Source organism: Callorhinchus milii, unplaced genomic scaffold (assembly GCF_018977255.1).
Source record: "Callorhinchus milii isolate IMCB2004 unplaced genomic scaffold, IMCB_Cmil_1.0 Scaffold25, whole genome shotgun sequence".
NCBI classification, from domain to species: domain Eukaryota; kingdom Metazoa; phylum Chordata; class Chondrichthyes; order Chimaeriformes; family Callorhinchidae; genus Callorhinchus; species Callorhinchus milii.
The window spans coordinates 7602929-7623518 of NW_024704766.1; the positions used below are offsets into that span (position 1 = coordinate 7602929).

Genomic DNA, 20590 nt, shown 5'->3' on the forward strand with positions numbered 1-20590 from the left:
GGCCGAATGGCCTCCTTCTGTGTTGTATAATTCTGTAATTCTAAGAGGGGTATTTACCCACATTCCAATTTCCTTTACTGCCCCTTCTCAGCCCTCAGAGACGCTAACCCAGGATGAAGGGCATTATAATAAAGTCAAGTAGTTATTGAAAATTTCTGGGTTTCTGTTTCACACACGCAGCGTTCGGCGATTTTTAATATTTTCCACAGCTACATCAACATTTCATTTCTAAACCAAAATGTGACATAGCTTCTCAGAATGCGTGTCATTTTAACGGGTCTGCTTTAAAAACAAGCTGTGTGGTTAGCAATTTCCAATGCTATAACCTTTAGGGCCTGAAGGTCACTTATACAGTAGTTTCAATATTAAATGCAATCAACATGTACTGACATTCCTGGATATAAATTACTATGATATAACCGTGCAAACTGGAATTCCCCTGAAGATGAGTTTCCCGAAATCCTCAGTGTATAATCTAAAGTGAAGACAAAGTCTAACGTAGTAAGTGAGCAAGGCAAGCAGGAAGGGACAAAGACTGAGTCACGAAGCGTTTCCATGCAATAAACCATGTTTATTAAACACAAAAGAATGGTTAGTAACACCAAAATGAAAGGTCCACTGCACCAAACTCATACACTTGGAAATCTGGAACTGCCCTCCCAATCCAAAATAGCCCCGAAAACAAGGTCACAAAGCAGCCTCTTGATTGCGGTCAGAATTGAAATGCTCTGGTCAGGGAAGCAGTCAGGGTCACAGTGGTTTGGGTCCCTTTGATGACACCCCATGTTATAACCCGCTGCGCTATAGTTACGGATAATGTCAGCCACGTTGACGTGGTTGAGTTGTGCAGGTGGATTGCTGGGGCTGTACGCTGTGAGCCAGGCAGTCAGCCCCAGGGGTGTTGAGGCCTGATTGGAGGGTTGCCTTTTCACGATACAATATGAGGTGCAAAACAAAGGACAATATACAGGCCCATAGTGCAGCGCAGTAGAACGAGGTCCGACTGTGCAACTGGATACTCGATTAGTGTTAGCAACTGCTGCATCACAGCAAGAGTCAGAAAGCTGGGAGTTGAAGCACTTTGTTGAAGGCTGGTGCCCTCTGCACATCCTGCTTCAGTCCCACATCCGGAGCTTCCGCCTTCGCCCCTAATATGATGAATAAATACTTGCTCATTCGCTGTGTTGTGGCCATTGCAAATGTTAAGCATCACTTAAGGTCTTGAATCTAACAGTCAACCACCATCTAAACAGCAGCTTCTCAGGCAGCAGAGTCACGTCAAGCTGTGTGGCCACGTGAATGAACTACAATCTCCAATAAGATCTAACCTGTTGCTCTGATCCCACGTGGGTCAGGATAATGCTGGCACACACCACACACACACACCCTGTAGCCTGGGCGAAGCAGCAACAGTACAGCAGGTATGAGGACATGTTGATCTGCATTGATTAGACCACAAAACACTGCTTTTCAAGGCTATAAGATTTCCCAACTTGTTGAGGAAGTTAAATGTGTGAAAATTACAATTCTTTTAACCTGAGCCTGTACTGATAGACAGGAGCCTGGGAGGAGGGACACTGATACTGATGTGCCAAGACCCTGTGTCCAGTGCAGATGGAGACAGTGAGTTTACACTTGGGGTAAAACAGCCATGAGAGGCAGAGGCAGCCACACTGACAGTCCTCGCCCAGCCTGACGTTTGTGTTACATTGTAGAAAACTCAATCTGAAAGCCCATTGTTTTTAGGAACTGGGCTTTCAAATTAGGACTGCGTTTGGGAATTTTCCACATTACTGCACAATATTCAATTGATGACAAAATGGTGTAATGGGCTCAGACCAGGTGGAATTTCAGGTCTTAAATCCTGTCCTTTGTTTTGCACCTCAAGTTGTATCATGAAAAGGCAACCCTCCACTCAGGCCTCAATACCTTACAGTTTAGTGAGGATCATCTTGCTGGTGTGATCAGGACTCAATGAACTGTTTCACACAATCACCCCATCATGTACATCAGTGTTCCGCTGGCTCGGCGTAATCTTCTGTCTTCATGTCATTCAGTCCCAGATCATCGTTCTGTTCAAAGCTGCGCTCGTATTTCTCAATCTTCAGCTCGGGGTCGGGGTCTGGGGCGTACAGATTCTACAGAGAGGGAAACAGCCAGAGGCAGTTAGCTTGTATCAAAAGGCAATCACTCAGCTGCGTCTTTTTATTAATCGTCTGATAGGCCTATAATAATCCTTACATTTGATATAGCGCCTAATCACGCCTTTAAGATGCCTCAAAGCGCTTCACAGAATAAACTGTAAAGTAAAATGACTTTATATTTTGTGGGCGAACCGCGGCAGCCAATGGCGGAGCAGCGTCCCACAAACAGTCGTGAATTGAGTGAGCAAATTATTATTTTTTTTTGAAGAGATTATTATCTCACGAAAAGCAATCCGCCTACATACCAGGTTCCTACTTACTGCTGGTAAACAGAGGTGAGTGGAGTAAGGGAACTTGCCCATTGTTTTGCCCTGCCAGGAACTGAACCCAGGTCTTAACTGGCTGTGGGACTTGCTGTTGTGAAACAGTAGTCACTGCACTCCATGATAATTACTGTAAAGCTTTTTTGAGGGGATAACGTGAAAAGGTGCTATAAAAACGCAAGTTCTTTCCATCTTTCCTTTCCTCACTGAGATTCAAGTCCACACCGGTGGGTTTGTAAATGGACAACTTGCATTTACACATAATAATAATAATAATAATAATCCTTGCATTTGATATAGCGCTTTCCACGTTGGGAGGACGTCCCAAAGCTCTTCACAGAACACACTGTAAAGTGAATTGACTGTATATTTGTGGGTGAACGTGGCAGCCAATTGCGCACAGCAATGTCCCACAAACAGTCGTAGACTGAAAATGACCAATTTATTATTGTTTTGTTTTGGAGGGATTATTATTAGGCTCTGTGTGGAGTAAGGAAACTTGCCCAAGGTTTCGCCCTCTGCCTGGAATTGAACTCAGGTCTCTCACTTGCAAAGCGAGTGCTCCAACTGAGCTACAGGACTCCACAATGAGAGCGAGTGGTAGCGAGACAGAGCACTTGACAGTGGCGGAGCACGACCCCCGAGCCAGGGAGAGGGGGAGGTAACCATAGGCACGGTCGAAAAGGGACGACGTGAAGATGAGGAAGGAGGGGGCAAGGCGGAGGGAGAGAGGGAGAGTGTCCCAGAGTGTCGGGGCATAATGGCTGAAAGTGCGTTAGAAGGCAAATGTGTGTGTTCAAGTTTCCCCGCTGGCAGCAAGTCAAATGTTCTGCTCACGCAGAGCAGCTGTGCGTCCTGACACCATGCAGGGTCCTCTCCTTGTCTCGTTAAGATGCTCTGAAGCGACCTGCAGACAACCTGCGTATATCAGCACTGACCTGAAGGTAGCTGTTCCCCGCTGGGTCATCCAGGACCACGTGAGCTTCTCTTTTAGCTGAAATGATCTGTTTCAGGAAAAGGAACAAAAATTTAAAATGTTATCCTCCTCCTCCAAAAATAAACACGTGAAAAGTGGTGACTTTACAAAGTGAAAAGTTTCCCTCAAAAAGCTCCTCAGAGGGAGAGTCAGTGGTTAGTGTAGTCCTGTAACTCAGTGATTAAAGCACTTGCCTCGCAAGCAAGAAACCCGTGTTTGATTCCCAGTAGGGCGAAACTTTGGGCAGTTTCCTTACTCCACACCTCTGTTTACCAGCAGCAAGTAGGAGTCCGATCATTAGTCGATTGGAGGATCGTTTTTCCGGGTATAGTAATCCCTCCAAAAAAAATTGGTTTGTGGGACTCTGCTGTGGGCTGCCGGTAAAAGTGACAGAATCGCTGCCGCATTTCGCCCACAAAATGTACTTTATAAATCACTTTAGAGTATACAACGTGAAAAGGCACTCTATCAAATGAAAGATTGTTATTATTATTAGTCTGCACAGATTGGGAATCAGTGGTTGATGCTACACGTGGGTTTGTCTGACCCGTGTTCAGGACATCACTGATTATCAGTCACAGGCTGGAGTTGGTCAGGAATCTGATATCAGTTTAATGTGAGAGTTGGGAATGTCGATCCTGTCACTTTTACCCGCAGCTCCTTACCTCGCTCAGCTTGTCCCCAAATTCCTGCAGCTTCTCGGACCTATCGGAGGTGATGCTGTCACCCACGATGAATGGATTCTTCTCCACGATCTGAGGACAACAAGGAGAGAACGGCATCAGTCTCTCACTCACTGCGATTGGCAGGAACCCACAGCCACACAGGGAACACAGGGCAGCCGAGTGCTGCTCCCTCAAAATGGGCAACAGCTCATCATACAACCGCCTGTCGCGGGTACAGGCCGGCGCCGCGGGTACAGGCCGGCGCCGCGGGTACAGGCCGGCGCCGCGGGTACAGGCCGGCGCCGCGAGTACAGGCCGGCGCCGCGGGTACAGGCCGGCGCCGCGGGTACAGGCCGGCGCCGCGGGTACAGGCCGGCGCCACGAGTACAGGCTGGCGCCGCGGGTACAGGCCGGCGCCGCGGGTACAGGCTCGTTATAGAGACATGCAATCAGTGCAGTGTGTATGTCCACACAGACTGTGTGTGTTTTGGTCGGTGCGCGTGTGGTGGGAAATGATTTATGTATATATGTGAGCGAGCGAGTGTTAGTGTAAAGACAATCATGTGGTAAAACCATAGCAACAGAAGTGCCAGCTGCACACTCAAGAGTCACTAACGAACACTAGGGAAGGACACAGGTTGACAGGGGACAGGGTTCACTCCACTAATTTGGGGGGTGGGGGGGAGAGAGATAGGAAAGCACCCACTCCTGTCCCCTCCCTCGCCAGCAGCTTGAGCCCTGCCCCTGGAGAAGTCTCACCAGCTCTTTTATGTCCTGCAGCAGCCCTTCCAGAGTGGTGAACTTGCCTCCGAGGAGTGCTTGGCCCAACTCAAACTCCAGCTCAGGAATCGCAATGGAGCAGGTTTCAGACTAGGACAGAGAGAAAGACAGAGAGAGATTTCAGACAAGGAGACACAGAGTGGGGTCAGTGGGGCCCGAGCCTGGGCTGGCCCGAGTCAGGCCTACCTTCAGCAGGTCCCTGGTCATGTCGCTGGGGTCGGTGATGCGGAGGGTGATTCTGGTTCCCAGAGGCTCAGTGCCTCCTCCCGACTTCACCTGAAACATCAAACTGTGGTGAGAGAGGGGCTCCGGCTCCACACACACCCACATACACAGAACCACCCCCACCCCATACACAGCCCCCCCCCCCCCACCCGCCGACACAGCCCTCCCACCCCATACACAGCACTCCCCCACACACACAAACACCCACACGCAGGCCCACCCACCCACACGCGCAGCCCCACCCACCCACACGCGCAGCCCCACCCACCCACACGCGCAGCCCCACCCACCCACACGCGCAGCCCCACCCACCCACACGCGCAGCCCCACCCACCACACGCGCAGCCCACCCACCCACACGCGCAGCCCCACCCACCCACACGCGCAGCCCCACCCACCCACACGCGCAGCCCACCCACCCACACGCGCAGCCCCACCCACCCACACGCGCAGCCCCACCCACCCACACGCGCAGCCCCACCCACCACACGCGCAGCCCCACCCACCCACACGCGCAGCCCCACCCACCCACACGCGCAGCCCCACCCACCCACACGCCCAGCCCACCACCCACACGCCCAGCCCCACCCACCCACACGCCCAGCCCCACCCACGCCCAGCCCCACCCACGCGCAGCCCCACCCACACACACGCGCAGCCCCACCCACACACACGCGCAGCCCCACCCACACACACGCGCAGCCCCACCCACCCACACGCGCAGCCCCACCCACCCACACGCGCAGCCCCACCCACCCACACGCGCAGCCCCACCCACCCACACGCGCAGCCCCACCCACCCACACGCGCAGCCCCACCCACACGCGCAGCCCCACCCACCCACACGCGCAGCCCCACCACCCACACGCGCAGCCCACCCACCCACACACGCGCAGCCCCACCCACCCACACACACGCAGCCCCACCCACCCACACACACGCAGCCCGACCCACTCACACACGCAGCCCGACCCACTCACACACGCAGCCCGACCCACTCACACACGCAGCCCCACCCACACGCAGCCCCACCCACACGCAGCCCCACCCACACGCAGCCCCACCCACACGCAGCCCCACCCACACCCAGTGCCCCTCCACACAAAGCTGTTACCTCATTAGTGCGGTGCCCGCAGGTCTCACAGACAGTAGCCATGATAATGACCTCCCTGAAGTGTGGAATTTCTGGATAACATCAGTCAAAGAAAACAAGAAAAACACAGCAGGAACCGTGGGGCTGAGGGTGACAGCGGGGCTGGGGGTGACAGCGGGGCTGGGGGTGACAGCGGGGCTGGGGGTGACAGCGGGGCTGGGGGTGACAGCGGGGCTGGGGGTGACAGCGGGGCTGGGGGTGACAGAGGGGGTGGGGGTGACAGAGGGGGTGGGGTGACAGAGGGGGTGGGGGTGACAGAGGGGTGGGGCTGGGGGTGGCAGAGGGGGTGGGGCTGGGGGTGGCAGAGGGGGTGGGGCTGGGGGTGGCAGAGGGGCTGGGGGTGGCAGAGGGGTGGGAGTGGCAGAGGGGTGGGGCTGGGGGTGGCAGAGGGGGTGGGGCTGGGGGTGGCAGAGGGGTGGGGCTGGGGGTGGCAGAGGGGGTGGGAGTGGCAGAGGGGTGGGGCTGGGGGTGGGGCTGGCAGAGGGGGTGGGGCTGGGGGTGGGGCTGGGGGTGGCAGAGGGGGTGGGGCTGGGGGTGGCAGAGGGGGTGGGGGTGGCAGAGGGGGTGGGGCTGGGGGTGGCAGAGGGGGTGGGGCTGGGGGTGGCAGAGGGGGTGGGGCTGGGGGTGGCAGAGGGGGTGGGGCTGGGGGTGGCAGAGGGGGTGGGGCTGGGAGTGGCAGAGGGGGTGGGGCTGGGGGTGGCAGAGGCAGGAATCGGGCACAAGGCAAGAGGAGAAGCCGGGGAGCGACAGTAACCGATCAGGTCTGGGCCGAGGGTTCCCAGCAGTGACAGCGCCCACACGTGTGCCACCCGTGTCCTGGTCTCCCTCGTCGTTTCCACAGTAATCTCAAACATTTCCTGCCATCAAAAGGATACTCAGCAACTTCATGTTGGTCTCAGCGGGAGCGTTACACTCCGGGCAGTTAGTAGCGAACTGCAGCACCTGAGAGAGGGAAGGAGAGAGGGAGAGGAGGGAGGGGGAGAGACAGGGCGGGAGGGAGGGGGAGGGTGTGTGTGAGGGAGGGTGTGAGAGGGAGAGAAACAGGGAGGGAGGGAAGGGAGGGGGAGAGAGAGGATGTGAAAGGGAAGGTGTGAGAGAGTGAGGGGGGGGTGGGAGGAAGGGCGTGAAGGAGAGAGAAGGTTGGTGTGGGAGGGAAAGAGGGGGGAGACAGAGAGGGAGGGGGGGGAGAGACAGAGAGGGAAGAAGGGAGGGGGGAGACAGAAGGAGGGGACAGAGAGAGAGGAAAGGAGTGAGGGGGGGCCAGAGGGGGAGGGAGGGGAGGGAGGGAGAGCGAGAGAGGGGGGGGGGAAACAGAGAGGGAGTGAGCACGGAGAGAGGGAGGGAGGGAGTGGGGGGGGGCAGAGGGGGAGGGAGGGAGAGAGAGAGGGAGGAAGAGATTGAAGGGGGAGGGGGGACAGAGAGGGAGGGAGGGAGTGTGGGGACAGAGAGAGAGGGAGGGGGGAGAGAGGGAGGGGGGGGAAGAGAGGGAGGGAGGGGCGGAAGAGAGGGGGGCAAAGAGGAGAGGGGGCGGGGACAGAGAGAGAGGCAGGGAGGGGGCAGGGGGGTGGGAGAGAGAGTGAGTGAGGGGAGAGAGAGTGCGAGTGAGGGAGTGTGGGGGGAGGGAGTGGGGAGAGAGGGAGGGAGAGAGAGTGGGTGAGAGGGAGGGAGATCTCAGAGAGACATCCCGTACTCAGTTCATTAAACGCGAGCGAATAAAATGCCCCCCATGGCTCCGTCTTACTGTACCCCCCATAAGAGATGAGAATGCCATCAGTAATCAGGCTGAGTGTTACTGTCAGGCCCTTACAGTCAGTGATGGATGGCCAGACAGACACTTACCTCTTTCCTCATTTCCTCCAGAGTGTTTCCTGGCTTCTCCTCTTCCTCTTCCTCCGCCTGCGAACACACAACAAATATCAGTGTTTGCACCTCCTCGCACACAGGGTCTGTCTCCTGTAAACAGCTGTGTGTGTGTATTCTGCCCTTTCCTCTGGGTTCCGGCCTCGCCTGGGAGTCCTGCAGCTCAGTGGTAAGAGCACTTGCCTCGCAAGCGAGAGGACCTGCGTTTGATTCCCAGGCAGGGCAAAACCTTAGGTAAGTTTCTCTACTCCGCACACCTCTGTTTGCCTAGCAGTAAGTAGGAACCTGCTTGTTAGTCAATTGGTGGATCGCTTTCCGGGGTAATAATCCCTTAAAAGTAATAACAATTTGCATTTATATTGCGCCATTCACACTGGACGGCATCCCAGAGCGCTTGATAATAATTTGGTCACTCAATCCATGATCCACAACTGTTTGTGGGACACTGACTGATGCATTTTGTCAACAAAATATACAGTCAATTCACTTTACAGTATATTCTGTGAAGCGCTTTGAGACGTCTCAAACTCATGATAAGGCGCTGTACCAAATGATTATGATGATTATCGCTGCCCACCTTCAGGCCCAACGCGCTGTCCTGCTGGGCGTCCCGTCTGTACTGAGTCACAGTCAGCGCCTCATCCTTCTGTGGAGCGTTGGGATTCTCCACAAAGCTGTTCCCTGAGGGATCATCAATGATCTGTGCTGTGACAGAGAGGCTGCATTACCCACAGTAAACACAAACAACAACAACTTGCATTTACACAGCCCCACCCTCACGCAAGGTAAGGTCCCGGAGTGCTTAACGGTGGCAGAGCATGACACTGAGCCGGGGGGAAGGGGGAGTTGACCATAAACACAATCAAAAATGTCTTTAGGAGGGATTTGAAAGTGAGGAGGGATGGGGCAAAGCAGAGGGATTGAGGGAGAGTTTGAGTTTCGGCGTAGTGGCTGAAGGCACGGAGCAGGGGACAAACAGGAGGTTGGAGCCAGTCAATCAGAGACGGGCATAGTGGGTTGAGGAGCAAGAAGGTGGAAGAGCTAGCGAGGTTCCAGGGTGTGAAGGGATTTGAAGAGGATCTTGAAATAGGCAAGAAACACTTTGAAGCAGGTCTGTGAGTGGCTGGCCTAAGATGGGGAGGGGGGGAATGGGGGGGCTGGTTCAGGACTGAAGCGAGGCACAACCTCACTGAGGCGGTGAGGGGGGTGGGGGGCAGGCACCCACCAATGTGAATGGCGTCTCCACATCCTTCAGCTTCTTCATTTTCTCAATGAATTCATCGATTTTGGCTGCTAACGTCGGGTCGGTTGCCTGGGTGGAGGGGACGACAAAGAGGAATAAAAAAATCCTTCATTAGAGGCTCAACGCACCCCCCCACACTGCCCCCACCACCAACAACATACCAGAACTACGATTTTTGAGATGTTCATCTAGGGGAAACATTGTTGTGGCTGAGTGTTTGACGCAGAGATTCATCCAGTGTCAGCACTCACAGCTTTGGCTGTGAGTAACAGCCCGTGTTCAGCCTTCAGCAGCTGCAGTTTATTAGTGTCTGATCCACAAGCTGTTACACACAAACTCCAGACACGAATGTTAACACGCCAACGTCATGGATAGGCAGGGCTCTATGCCCAGCCCAGCACAGTGCCTGAGCCTGGGGTGCGTGGGGGGGGATAGAGGGCACCGAGTACTGGTAACAGCCCGTGCTCACCATGACGTCTCTAACACAGACCCCTACCTTGCGTACGGGCTGCTCCTGCTCCAAACCAGTGATCGTTCGGTCAATCAGACCCTCCAGCGTGGAGAGAGCTGCAGGGAGAGGGACAGGTCAGGGTGGAGATTCAGTCCATAGTATACAGCCCTCAGCCCCCAGCAGCCTCAGTAGACACGCCCTGAAACTATAGAACACTTTCCTTCTATCACTCCGCCTTGCCCCTTCTTTCCCCATCTTCAGGTCCGCCGGAAGACACTTTTAAGCGCTTTGAGACGTCTCGAAGATGTGATAAGGTGCCATATCAAATGCAAAGATTATTATTATCACATCTTCTTCGACCATGCCTACGGTCACCTCCTCCCTCCCCCGGCTTGGAGTTGTGCTCCGCCACTGTCAAGCTCTCTGGGACAATGCCCTGCGTGAGCGGTGCTGGGAAATGCAAGTTGTTGATGCGCTGCAGCCCCCGGGTTCACTGTATAAAAGCTGCTGTTATTCTGCGACACTCACCCCCTTTCTGTGTGAAAGCCGGAATCTCAAAGTCCAGCTCCGGGATTCGGGTTGTTGCCGAGTCGGCTTTCACCACCTCGCGGTTCATATCCTGTAAACACACACATGGTCCCATTCACAAACACGGACACACAGACCCAGGCAGTTCACACTGGTACACACAAAGCTGGGAGGATCCCTGATACAGCCATTCAACAAACATTTAACCACCTCAGTCTTGAAAATGTGAATGGATCCAGCCATAATCCACAGCCTTTTGGGGATGAGAGTTCCAGATTTCCACTCCACTTTGTGAAAAACTGCCCCTGATTTCACTCGTAAATGGCCTGGCTCTAATTTTAAGACAATGCCCCTTGTTCTGGATTCACCCATCCACCAAAGGACATGGTTTCTCTGTGTCTACCCTATCAAATCCTTTTATTATTTTAAACAGGTCAAACAGATCAGCCTCGACCTTCTAAACACAAGAGAATATGAGTCAGGAGTGCGGCCCAGAGCGCAGAGACTTACCTGCATGGAGGAGACGCGGAGTGTGTATCTCACTCCCTGCTCCTGGATCCTCCCAGCTGACTGGACCTCACTGTTACTCCAGCCGCAGTGATCACACATGAAGGAGCTCACGATAATCTCTTTGAAGAACGGGATCTTGGTCAGCAGTAATCGCGTCACCCCCTGAGGCAAACGGGACCCACCGGGGAGAGGGTTAGAGCAGAGTGTCAGCCCCCCACCCCCACACAGAGAGCACAGACACACCCGTTGATACAGGGACAGACCACCCCTCCACAAACACACACAGACACAGCACCCGCACCACACACCCCACCGCACGTTCGCCCCGACACTCGCTCCCCAGCACATTCCACTCCACACCCTCGACCCGGCACATTCCCCCCCCAGCACGTGTCCGCCCACTCCCCCAGCACATGCTCCCCCACCCCTACATCCCCCCCCCCATCACATGCTCTCCCCCACTACATACCCCCCCATCACATGCTCCCCCACTCCTACATCCCCCCACCCCCCCATCACATGCTCCCCCCCACTACATACCCCCCATCACATGCTCCCCCCACTACATACCCCCCCCCCCCATCACATGCTCCCCCCCACTACATACCCCCATCACATGCTCCCCCCACTACATCCCCCCCCCATCACATGCTCTCCCCCACTACATACCCCCCAGCACATGCTCCCCCACCCCTACACCCCCCCCCATCACATGCTCCCCCCCCACTACATACCCCCCACCCCCCATCACATGCTCCCCCCCCACTACATACCCCCCATCACATGCCCCCCCCACTACATCCCCCCCAGCACATGCCCCCCGGGGCAGGCCCAGGCCCAGGCCCAGGCTCACATTGCTGTAGCAGTTCATACACAGACTCTCCAGCTCTGTGAGCTCCGGCGCCTCCTCCTCGGCGCTCAGCTCCGGGAACATCCGCGGCGCGGACTCCTGGATAGCGACGGCCATGGCGTCTCCCTGTCACAGCCCCGGCTCAGGCCCGTCACCGCACCGCCACCGCCACCGCCCGCTCCCGGCGCCGCACTCTGCTGCCCCCTCCGGCCTGGAGGACCCGCCGGGAGGACTGGGGTTGGCACGTGGGGCAGTGGCCACGTGACAGCCCCAACACACGGCAATAGCAATAATAATAACCTTTGTAACAAAAGGCAAAATACTGCAGATACCGGAAATCTGCTGCAAACACATAGCAGCTCAGAGGCGGCGCCGGGGAGAGGGCAGTGAGTTACCGCTTCAGGTCAATGACCCGACGAAAGGTCAATGACCTGAAATGTTAACTGATTTTCCTCTCTCCATGGATGCTGCCTGATCTCCTACAATAAATCCTTGTATTTGATACAGCGCCTTATCATATCTTCCAGGCGTCTCAAAGCACTTTACAGAATATACTGTAAAGTGTAGTGACTGTATATTTTGTGGGCGAAACGTGGCAGCCAATTGCGCTCAGCAGTGTCCTACAAACAGTTTTGGATCCATTTTTTCTCAAGGGATTATTATCCCTGGAAAACAATCCATCAATCGACTAACAAGCGTCTTCCTACTTACTGTAAGGTAAACAGCGGAGTGTGGAGTAAGGAAACTTGCCCAACATTTCGTCCTTCCTGGGAATCAAACCCAGGTCATCTTGCTTGAGAGGTAGTTGCTCTAACCACTGAGTTACAGGACTCCACACGGCACCACATGTCCTGCCACAGCCTTTTGGGGGAACTCTCTTCCCCAAAAGGCTGTGGATTATGGCTCAATCCATTCACATTGTCCAGACTGAGGTGAATCGACGTTTGTTAGGTCAGGGGATCAAGGGATGTGGGGCAAAGATGGGTAATTGGAGTTGAGTTATAGATCAACCATGATCTTACAGAATAGAGGAACAGGCTTAAGGGGCTAAATAGCCTACTCCTATTTTACACCGACACCCCACCCCCCACCACCTGGCCTGCCACTGCCAGCCTCACCTGGAACAGGTTACCAGGAGGTCAGGACAACAGACTCATAATATTCCTTATTCCCTAATCTAATAAAGCACATCAGGAGGGCGCTTCACAGGATTCACCGTGAAGTGCAGTGACTGTGTTTTGGGAGACAATCGGCACTGAAGGAAGAAGGTGCTGCTGCAATGGGAGGACAATGGGGTCACTATTCTGGCAGAATGAGGTCAAATAGGACACCTTGACACTTCCTGATAGGAAAAGTTTACAGCCATAAACATTTACAGCGCAGAAAGAGGCCGCTTTGCCTGTCAGTGCTGGCTGTTTTACAGTTCAAGCCTTTTAGGCCCTTTCCCCTCCCACCCCCATAACCTTATCATTCGCCAGCGATATTATTGTGCCCCTCAAGCAAAACACTTCGCTTATCAAGTAAGATAGTCACGGACAAAGCCACGGGAGATGGCCGCCTTTTCACCCACCGGAGACTTTGAGGTGGAATAGGGGTGAAAATTGGGAGGAAGTGAAGAACCCGAGACAGTTTAAAATCAACAAATAAACAAACAAACAAACAAACAAATAGCCCTAAAAAAATTCGATCCACGATTCTTTATGGGACGCTGCTGTGTGCAATTGGCTGCTGCGTTTGCCCACAAAATATACAGTTTATACGGTGAAGACCTTGGAGACGTCTCAAAGACGTAATAAGGCGCTGTATCAAATACAAGGATTATTGCTATTATTATTTATTATAAATCACAGATTATAAACAGTGACAACAATCCAATTAGATGCTGTTATTTATTGAGTGGGGCTAAATTACAGTGATGTTTAGCTGATGGTTTACATTTGATTTCTGTTGCTTTACTTCTGGAGTTTCTGACGGAAGGTTTCCCACAGGGCGGTGAGGTGGGCTCTCAGCTGCATCTCCACGGGTGTCAGTGTCTGACGGACCTTGTCTGTGTGTGGCTGGAGGCTCTCTCTCATCTTCTGGATGTTCTGGCTGATCATGGTGTCCAGCTGCTCAGTGTAGGGAGCCATGTTCTGACGGAACTCCTCGATCCTCTGGTTGACCTGGTTGTTCAGTGCTTCGGCCCTGGGCACCAGGTCCTCGAAGTTCTCATTGAGTTTAGCCTTGAGCTCGGCGGCGAAGGGGGCCAGCTGTGCCTTCAGCTGCTCAGCATTGGCATTGAGCTGCTCCTGGAGCTGCTGTGTGAACGGGACAATCTTCTGGCTCAACTCCTCAATCTGCTGGTTCATCCTGTCCTGGACCTCTTGGGTGTAAGGAGCCAGGCTTGTGCGCAGCTCTTGGACATTCTCAGTAAACTTGGCCAAGTACTCGTCAGTAAGAGGAGTCAACTTCTGTCTCACCTCATCCACGTTCTCGTTAATCTTCTGCTGGAGGTCTTGGGCGAAGGGGACCAGAGCTTGCTGGAGGCTGTCTGCGTTCTGCTGGAGTGTTCTCTGAAGGTCCTCAGTGTAGGGAGTCAGCCTCTGGCGCAGTTGCTCAGTCTTCTCGCTCACCTGGGCACTCAGCTCCTCAGTGTAGGGAGTCAGCCTCAGCTTGAGCACCTCAATCTTCTGGCTGATCTGTTGTTGGACCTCCTCAGAAATGGGAGACACTTGTGCGCTCAGTTGCTCCACCTGCTGCCTGATCTGCTCCTGCAACCTCTCGCCATCCTCCGTCACTTTGGTACGGAACTGCTGCGCTAGAGGGGTCATCTTCTCTCGCAGATCGTCAGCGTAGACAGTGATCTGCCCAAGGTTTTCCTTAATCAGCTCACTGCAAAGCACACCAGAAAGCACACCAACTCTTACATCATTTCCCACATTCTTTTCAAAGCAAATTATAATAATCCTTGCATTTGATACATCGCCTTATCACATCGCTGAGATGTCTCAAAGCTCTTTACAGAATACACTGTAAAGTGCAGTGACTGTGTATTTTGTTGGCGGAACACAGCAGCCAATTGCGCACAGCAGTGTCCTACAGTCATGGATTGTGTGACCAATTTATTTTGTTATGGAGGGTTTATTACCTCCCGAAAGCGATCCGTCAATTGACTAACAACCGGTTTCCTACTTACTACTCGATAAACAGGTGTGTGGAGCAATGAAACTTCCCTCGGGTTTCACCCTTAATCTAATGGAATTAGACCAATAATGAGAAAGTCACTGCACTTCACAGTGAATCCTGTGAAGCACTTTGGGACAGGAAAGGCTCTAATTAAATGGAAGGATTATTATGAGTGATTCTTTCAACCGGGTAACAACATGTGGTGATAACCTCAGTGCTAAACAATGGACACAGGCTGCAGTTTTCATGCTATTGGTGGAGTTCTGTAACTCAATGGTTAGACCACTCGCCTCACAAGTGAGAGACCTGGGTTTGATTCCCGGCAGAGGGCGAAACCTCAGCCAAGTTTCCTTACTCCACACAACAAGGCATCAACAAACAGTGATATACTCAACGCTAAGCGATGGGAACAGGCTGCAGGTTTAACTCTATTCTGTGACGAAGGCAAAGTGAGGAGACTCCTCAGCTCAGGAAACCAATGTCCCTGACGTTAAACCGTGTTCAGGTTCAAGATGATCTTATTTTATGCGCACACACACGCACATGCACACTTACGCACACAAACACACACACACACACCTATGCACACACCACACACACACGCACACAAACACACACACCAACACACGCGACACAAACACACGGCACAACACACGACAACACACACGCACGCTCGAACGGGAACAATAGAGACCAAAGGTGACCCTTCACTGGGCTCCTGTACTTACTCGAGATGTTTGCCAACCTCAGAGCTCTGGATCTTCCCCCACGTTCTCCCTGGCGGTTTCGCTCAGTTGGCTAACGTACTCCCAGAAGGCATCCTGCACCTGGTCATGGCTGACGTCAGCACGAGAGCCTACAGCGAGGACAGGACAGGACAGGACAGGTCAGGTCAGCGTGGGGGCGAGAGTCAGAGCCGGACACACATCAGCACTGAACCTTCAAGCACAGAATGAGGCCATCGAGCCTGTGCCTGCTCTTACCCCAACTAGCCCCCACTCCCCCTCCGCTCTTACCCCAATTATCCCCCACTCCCCCCGCTCTTACCCCAACTAGCCCCCACTCCCCCGCTCTTACCCCAACTAGCCCCCACTCCCCCCGCTCTTACCCCAACTAGCCCCCACTCCCCCCGCTCTTACCCCAACTAGCCCCCACTCCCCCCGCTCTTACCCCAACTAGCCCCCACTCCCCCCGCTCTTACCCCAACTAGCCCCCACTCCCCCGCTCTTACCCAACTAGCCCCCGCTCACCCGCTCTTACCCCAACTCAGCCCCACTCCCCCCGCTCTTACCCCAACTGGCCCCCACTCCCCGCTCTTACCCCAACTAGCCCCCACTCCCCCGCTCTTACCCCAACTAGCCCCCCCCCCCCCGCTCTTACCCAACTAGCCCCCACTCCCCCCCTTTACCCAACTAGCCCCCATTCCCCCAGTCTTACCCCAACAAGACCCCACTCTCCCACTCTTACCCCAACTAGCCCCTACTCTCCCTCGCTCTTACCTCAACGAGCCCCCACTCCCCCGCTCTTACCCCAACTAGCCCCCACTCCCCCGCTCTTACCCCAACTAGCCCCCACTCCGCCACGCTTACCCCAACTAGCCCCACTCCGCCACGCTTACCTCAACTAGTCCCCACTCTTACCCCAACTAGCCCCACTCTTATCCCAAATAGCCCCCACTCCCCCACTCTTACCCCAACTAGCCCCACACCCCCTGCTCTTACCCCATCTAGCTCCCACTCCCCCGCTCTTACCCCATCTAGTCCCACTACCCCCGGTTTTACCCCATCTAGTCCCACTCCCCCACTCGTACCCTAACTAGTTCCACTCCCCCGCTCTTACCCCAATTAGCCCCACTCCCCCTGCTCTTACCCCAACTAGTCCTACCACTACTCGCTCTTACCCCAGCTAGCCGCACTCTCCCGCTCTTACCCCAACTAGCTCCATTCCCCTGCTCTTACCCCAACTAGTCACACTCCCCACTCTTACACCAATTAGCTGCACTCCCCCGCTCTTACCCCAAATAGCCCCACTGACCCACTCCTACCCCATAGCCCTGCAATTTCTTCCTTTTTAAGCCCATATCCAATTCCCTTCTGAAAGCTATTATGGAATCTGTTCCCTTTCAGGCAGCGCAGTCCAGATCGTAACAACTCTCTGGGCAACACTCAACACACATTTCCCATCTCACAGGACAGTGAGCTGAGGTTAGTGTTGGGGAGCTCCTCACACTGACTGCAGCACTCTGCTGACTGATCGACATGACTTCAGAACATACTCTGAAACCCCCTCTACCCACCTCCGCCAAAGGTCATGACCATTGACCAGTTAGATCTCAGTGGAATGAGCCTAAACTCTGCTGTGAACTGGGTTCCAGACTGGCAGGACCTGGGACTCAGGGACACAGACAGTCTCGAGTCCACCACACAAGAGCTGACAACACAGCACAGCTTTACGCACAGTCAATACATGGCGTCGTAGTAATCTGATCTCTACAAACCTGAGAGGACGACGGCTAAGGCCACGAGGATAGTCCTGAGATACATGATGGTTCTTTCTCACTTCCTTCAACCTGGAAGAAAAACCCAAACCAAGTGTTAGATCCACAGCGTTGATCTAAGAGTTTTAGGCTCAACTGACACCTCACCTGTCCCCCTCCTGGGACACTGTGGAGAGATCTCAATCACTGTATTTTACTTTCCAGAGAGGATCAGCTCTTGCGCTCAGTGACTGCAGTGTGTCTCTTACCTGCAGGTGCTGCCTGTGACTCTGTGCCTCCTGCCTCGCTCCATATAAAGGGATCTTATCGGGGAGGTGATAAGGAGTTGCCACGCTGGGCTCAGCCTGTGGACTTTCATTGATGAAAAAGAAGGAAAACGTGGAAGTTCCAACAAAGCTCCAGGTGCAATCCTGATGTCACCGGCCACATGTTACCGAACAGGCAAACTCCAGCCCAGAGGCTGCTCTTGTTAACCCTTCACACATCTACTCTGTGACTGGCATTCTCACTTCTGAGTCAGAATGTTTGTTTATTTCCCCATATCAGGCCTTTGAGCTCACAGTCCAGGCTGACACCGGTGCAGTGCTGGAGGACTGCTGGATTATCAGAGATGTGGAGTTCTGTAGTTCAGTGGTTAGAGCTTTTGCCTCACAAGCGAGAGGACCTGGTCACTCTCCTCCATAACGCCCTCTCCACCACTCTCGATACCCTTGCTCAATTCACTTCCCACCGTCTCCTACTCACAAAAGTCAGACCGCTCTCCCCTCTGCTAACTCGTGGTTCTACTCCAAGACAATCTTGGAGGCCAAGAACAACCCTAGGCTCCTCTTCTGCATCACCAACCGACTCCTCCACCCACCCTCTCATGCCTCGTCTATCCCCTCCTCCAACGCCAACTGCGAGGCAATGCTGGACTTTCTCGAAACCAAAGTCAAGAGGATCCGCTCAGTTGCCTCTGCGCTTCCGTCTACGACACCCTACCCATCTGCCCCTCACACCCCGGCCCCTACTCATCTCTTCCACACCTTTGACCTCTCTCCTCCTCCCCTCTCACCACCAGTACAACCCACCTGCTCCCTCGACCCCATCCCTACCCCTCTCCTTACCTTCCAGCTCCACCTCCTTGCCCCTCTACTCACAGACATCATCAAACTCTCCCTGTCCACAAGCACCATTCTTTAAAAACAGCCGTCATCACTTCTATCCCTCCCTGGACCCATTCCTGCTCTCAAACTACTCCACATCTCCAGCCTCCCTTTCCTTTCCAAGGTCCAGGAATGAGTTGTTGCTTCTCAGCTTTGCTCCTTCCTCTCCCGCCAATCCCTTCTCAAAACCCTTCAATCGGGTTTCTGTTCCGCCCACAGCACAGGAACAGCCCTGGTCAGTGACAAGTGATTTTCTGTCCATCTGCAACCAGGGCTCCCTCTGCCTCCATGTCCTCCTTGACCTCTCTGCTATCTTCGATACCATTGACCACACTATCCTGACAACCAATTCCATCTCTCTGCCTCCACTCTTGACTTCATGACAACTGTTGTCATAACAGAATATCTGTCAGACATCAAGTCAACAACAACAACAACAACAAGATTCCATTTATAAAGCGCCTTTCACGTCAGGAGGACGTCCCAAGGCGCTGCACAGTTGGGTCTTGACCCGAGCAGGGGGAAATGGTCAGGGTGAGGGGAGGGAAGGGAGGGAGCGAGGAGGGGGAAATGGTCAGGGTGAGGGGAGGGAAGGGAGGGAGCGAGGAGGGGGAAATGGTCAGGGTGAGGGGAGGGAAGGGAGGGAGCGAGGAGGGGGGAAATGGTCAGGGTGAGGGGAGGGAAGGGAGGGAGCGAGGAGGGGGAAGAGAGTCGAGAGGGGAGCTGAAGGCTCGGTCAAAGAGAGTCCTGCATGAGAGGTAACTTTCTTCAAATGAAAGTCAACAAGACCGAGGCTCTCCTGATTTTCGGACCTGAACCACAGCGTGTCCACACCTCAGACGCTGACAGCATCACCATCCATGGTTGCACACTTCATCTGATTAAGCCAGTCTGGAACCTTGGCGTCTTGTTTGACCCTCAACTATCCTTTCTACCCAACATCCGTGCCATGACCTGCTCTGCCTTCCCCACCTCCACAACGTATCAAGTGTCCGCCACTGTCTATCACTGCAGGCCGCCGAAACCCTCATACACGCATTCATTACATCCAGGCTTGACTACGCAAACTCACTGCTTGTCGGCCTCTCCAACTCTTCCCTCCACAGGCTGCAGATCATCTGGAACTCTGCAGCCCGTGTCGTCTCCCACACCAGGCTCCGTGACCCTATCACCCCAATCCACTTGCCCCGCCTTGCTCGCCCCACCATTGGGCGGGCCTTCACCCACTCTGCCCCACTCTCTGGAACTTCATCCCGCAGTCCCTCCACCTTGCCCCTTCCCTTGCCTCTTTCAAGACCCATCTGAAGACCCTCTTCTTTGACTGTGCCTTTGATCACCCTCCTTCTCCCCGCCCTCCACCCTCCTCGATCCCGACCCTCAGCTCAGGGCCGAAACAATGACTGTTCAGCACCTTGGGAAGTCCTTGGAGGATGTGAAAGGCGCTATAAAAATGTAATATTGTTGTGTTGAATTAACTGCCAGGGTTCATAATGTACTTGGAATGATTTTCATTTGGAAGGTGTATTAAGCACTTGAGAGGCTACTCTGCATAGAGGGCACTATATAGGTGCCAGTTGTTGTTGTAATTTTATATAAATCTTGGGTGTTGCTGATTAGAGTCAGATTACAAGGAACGAGGGGTGGGTGTGAAGAAAGAAAAAAATAATGTGCATTTTTATAGGTCTGTCATGTTTTACAGGTAAATACAGCAACAATTTGCGTTTATATAGTGCTTCTCACACAGGATAGCATCTCAGAGAGCTTGGGACACGACCCAAGGAAGCTTGCCCAATGTTTGGCCCTGTCTGGAAATCAAACCCAGGTCACCTCGCTCATGAGGCAAGTGCTCTAACCACTGAGCTACCCACCTAACCCACTCCCCGAGCAGCCCTCCCCACCCACTGATCTGCAGATATCCCTCCCGCAAACACAAGCGTCCCTCAATGGCAGATGATCAGAGGGACCCCACTGCACACTTTGATTGAAAGTTTTGGGGTCATTGACCATCCCCTTGATATAGGAACATAGTCGCTGTAGCTTAGTGGTTACCGCGCTCGCCTCGCAAGCGAGAGGAC

At 53.9% G+C, this 20590-nt stretch overlaps 2 protein-coding genes across 2 annotated transcripts; both read right to left on the reverse strand.

The window, feature by feature from the left end:
* Positions 1 to 550: 550 nt before the first annotated feature.
* On the reverse strand, positions 551 to 11904 carry zpr1 (ZPR1 zinc finger). Its single transcript, XM_042343959.1, has 14 exons — positions 11712 to 11904; positions 10859 to 11020; positions 10349 to 10439; positions 9866 to 9936; positions 9352 to 9438; positions 8704 to 8826; positions 8106 to 8162; positions 7142 to 7208; positions 6228 to 6298; positions 5075 to 5164; positions 4868 to 4978; positions 4109 to 4198; positions 3406 to 3471; positions 551 to 2138 (listed from the first exon to the last, which is right to left on the reverse strand). Exons 1-14 carry the CDS (start codon positions 11823 to 11825, stop codon positions 2010 to 2012), a joined length of 1329 nt encoding a protein of 442 aa, XP_042199893.1. The 5' UTR covers positions 11826 to 11904; the 3' UTR covers positions 551 to 2009.
* Positions 11905 to 13526: 1622 nt separating this feature from the next.
* Positions 13527 to 17662, reverse strand: LOC121850780 (apolipoprotein A-IV-like). Its single transcript, XM_042343916.1, is given in 5 exon segments — positions 13527 to 14579; positions 15602 to 15633; positions 15635 to 15729; positions 17371 to 17442; positions 17619 to 17662. Coding segments are annotated over 4 exon segments (1092 nt in total). The 5' UTR covers positions 17417 to 17442; positions 17619 to 17662; the 3' UTR covers positions 13527 to 13660.
* Between the last annotated feature and the right edge of the window lie 2928 nt (positions 17663 to 20590).

Bases quoted from the DNA above. Each gene is read 5' to 3' on its own strand.
- zpr1 (XM_042343959.1), bottom strand. From the start codon at position 11,825: ATGGCCGTCGCTATCCAGGAGTCCGCGCCGCGGATGTTCCCGGAGCTG. The intron at 4,979-5,074 runs GTAGGCCTGACT...TCTCTGTCCTAG, and splicing joins TGACCAGGGACCTGCTGAAG to TCTGAAACCTGCTCCATTGC. The intron at 2,139-3,405 runs GTCAGTGCTGAT...CCCTCTCTGTAG, and splicing joins CGGGGAACAGCTACCTTCAG to AATCTGTACGCCCCAGACCC.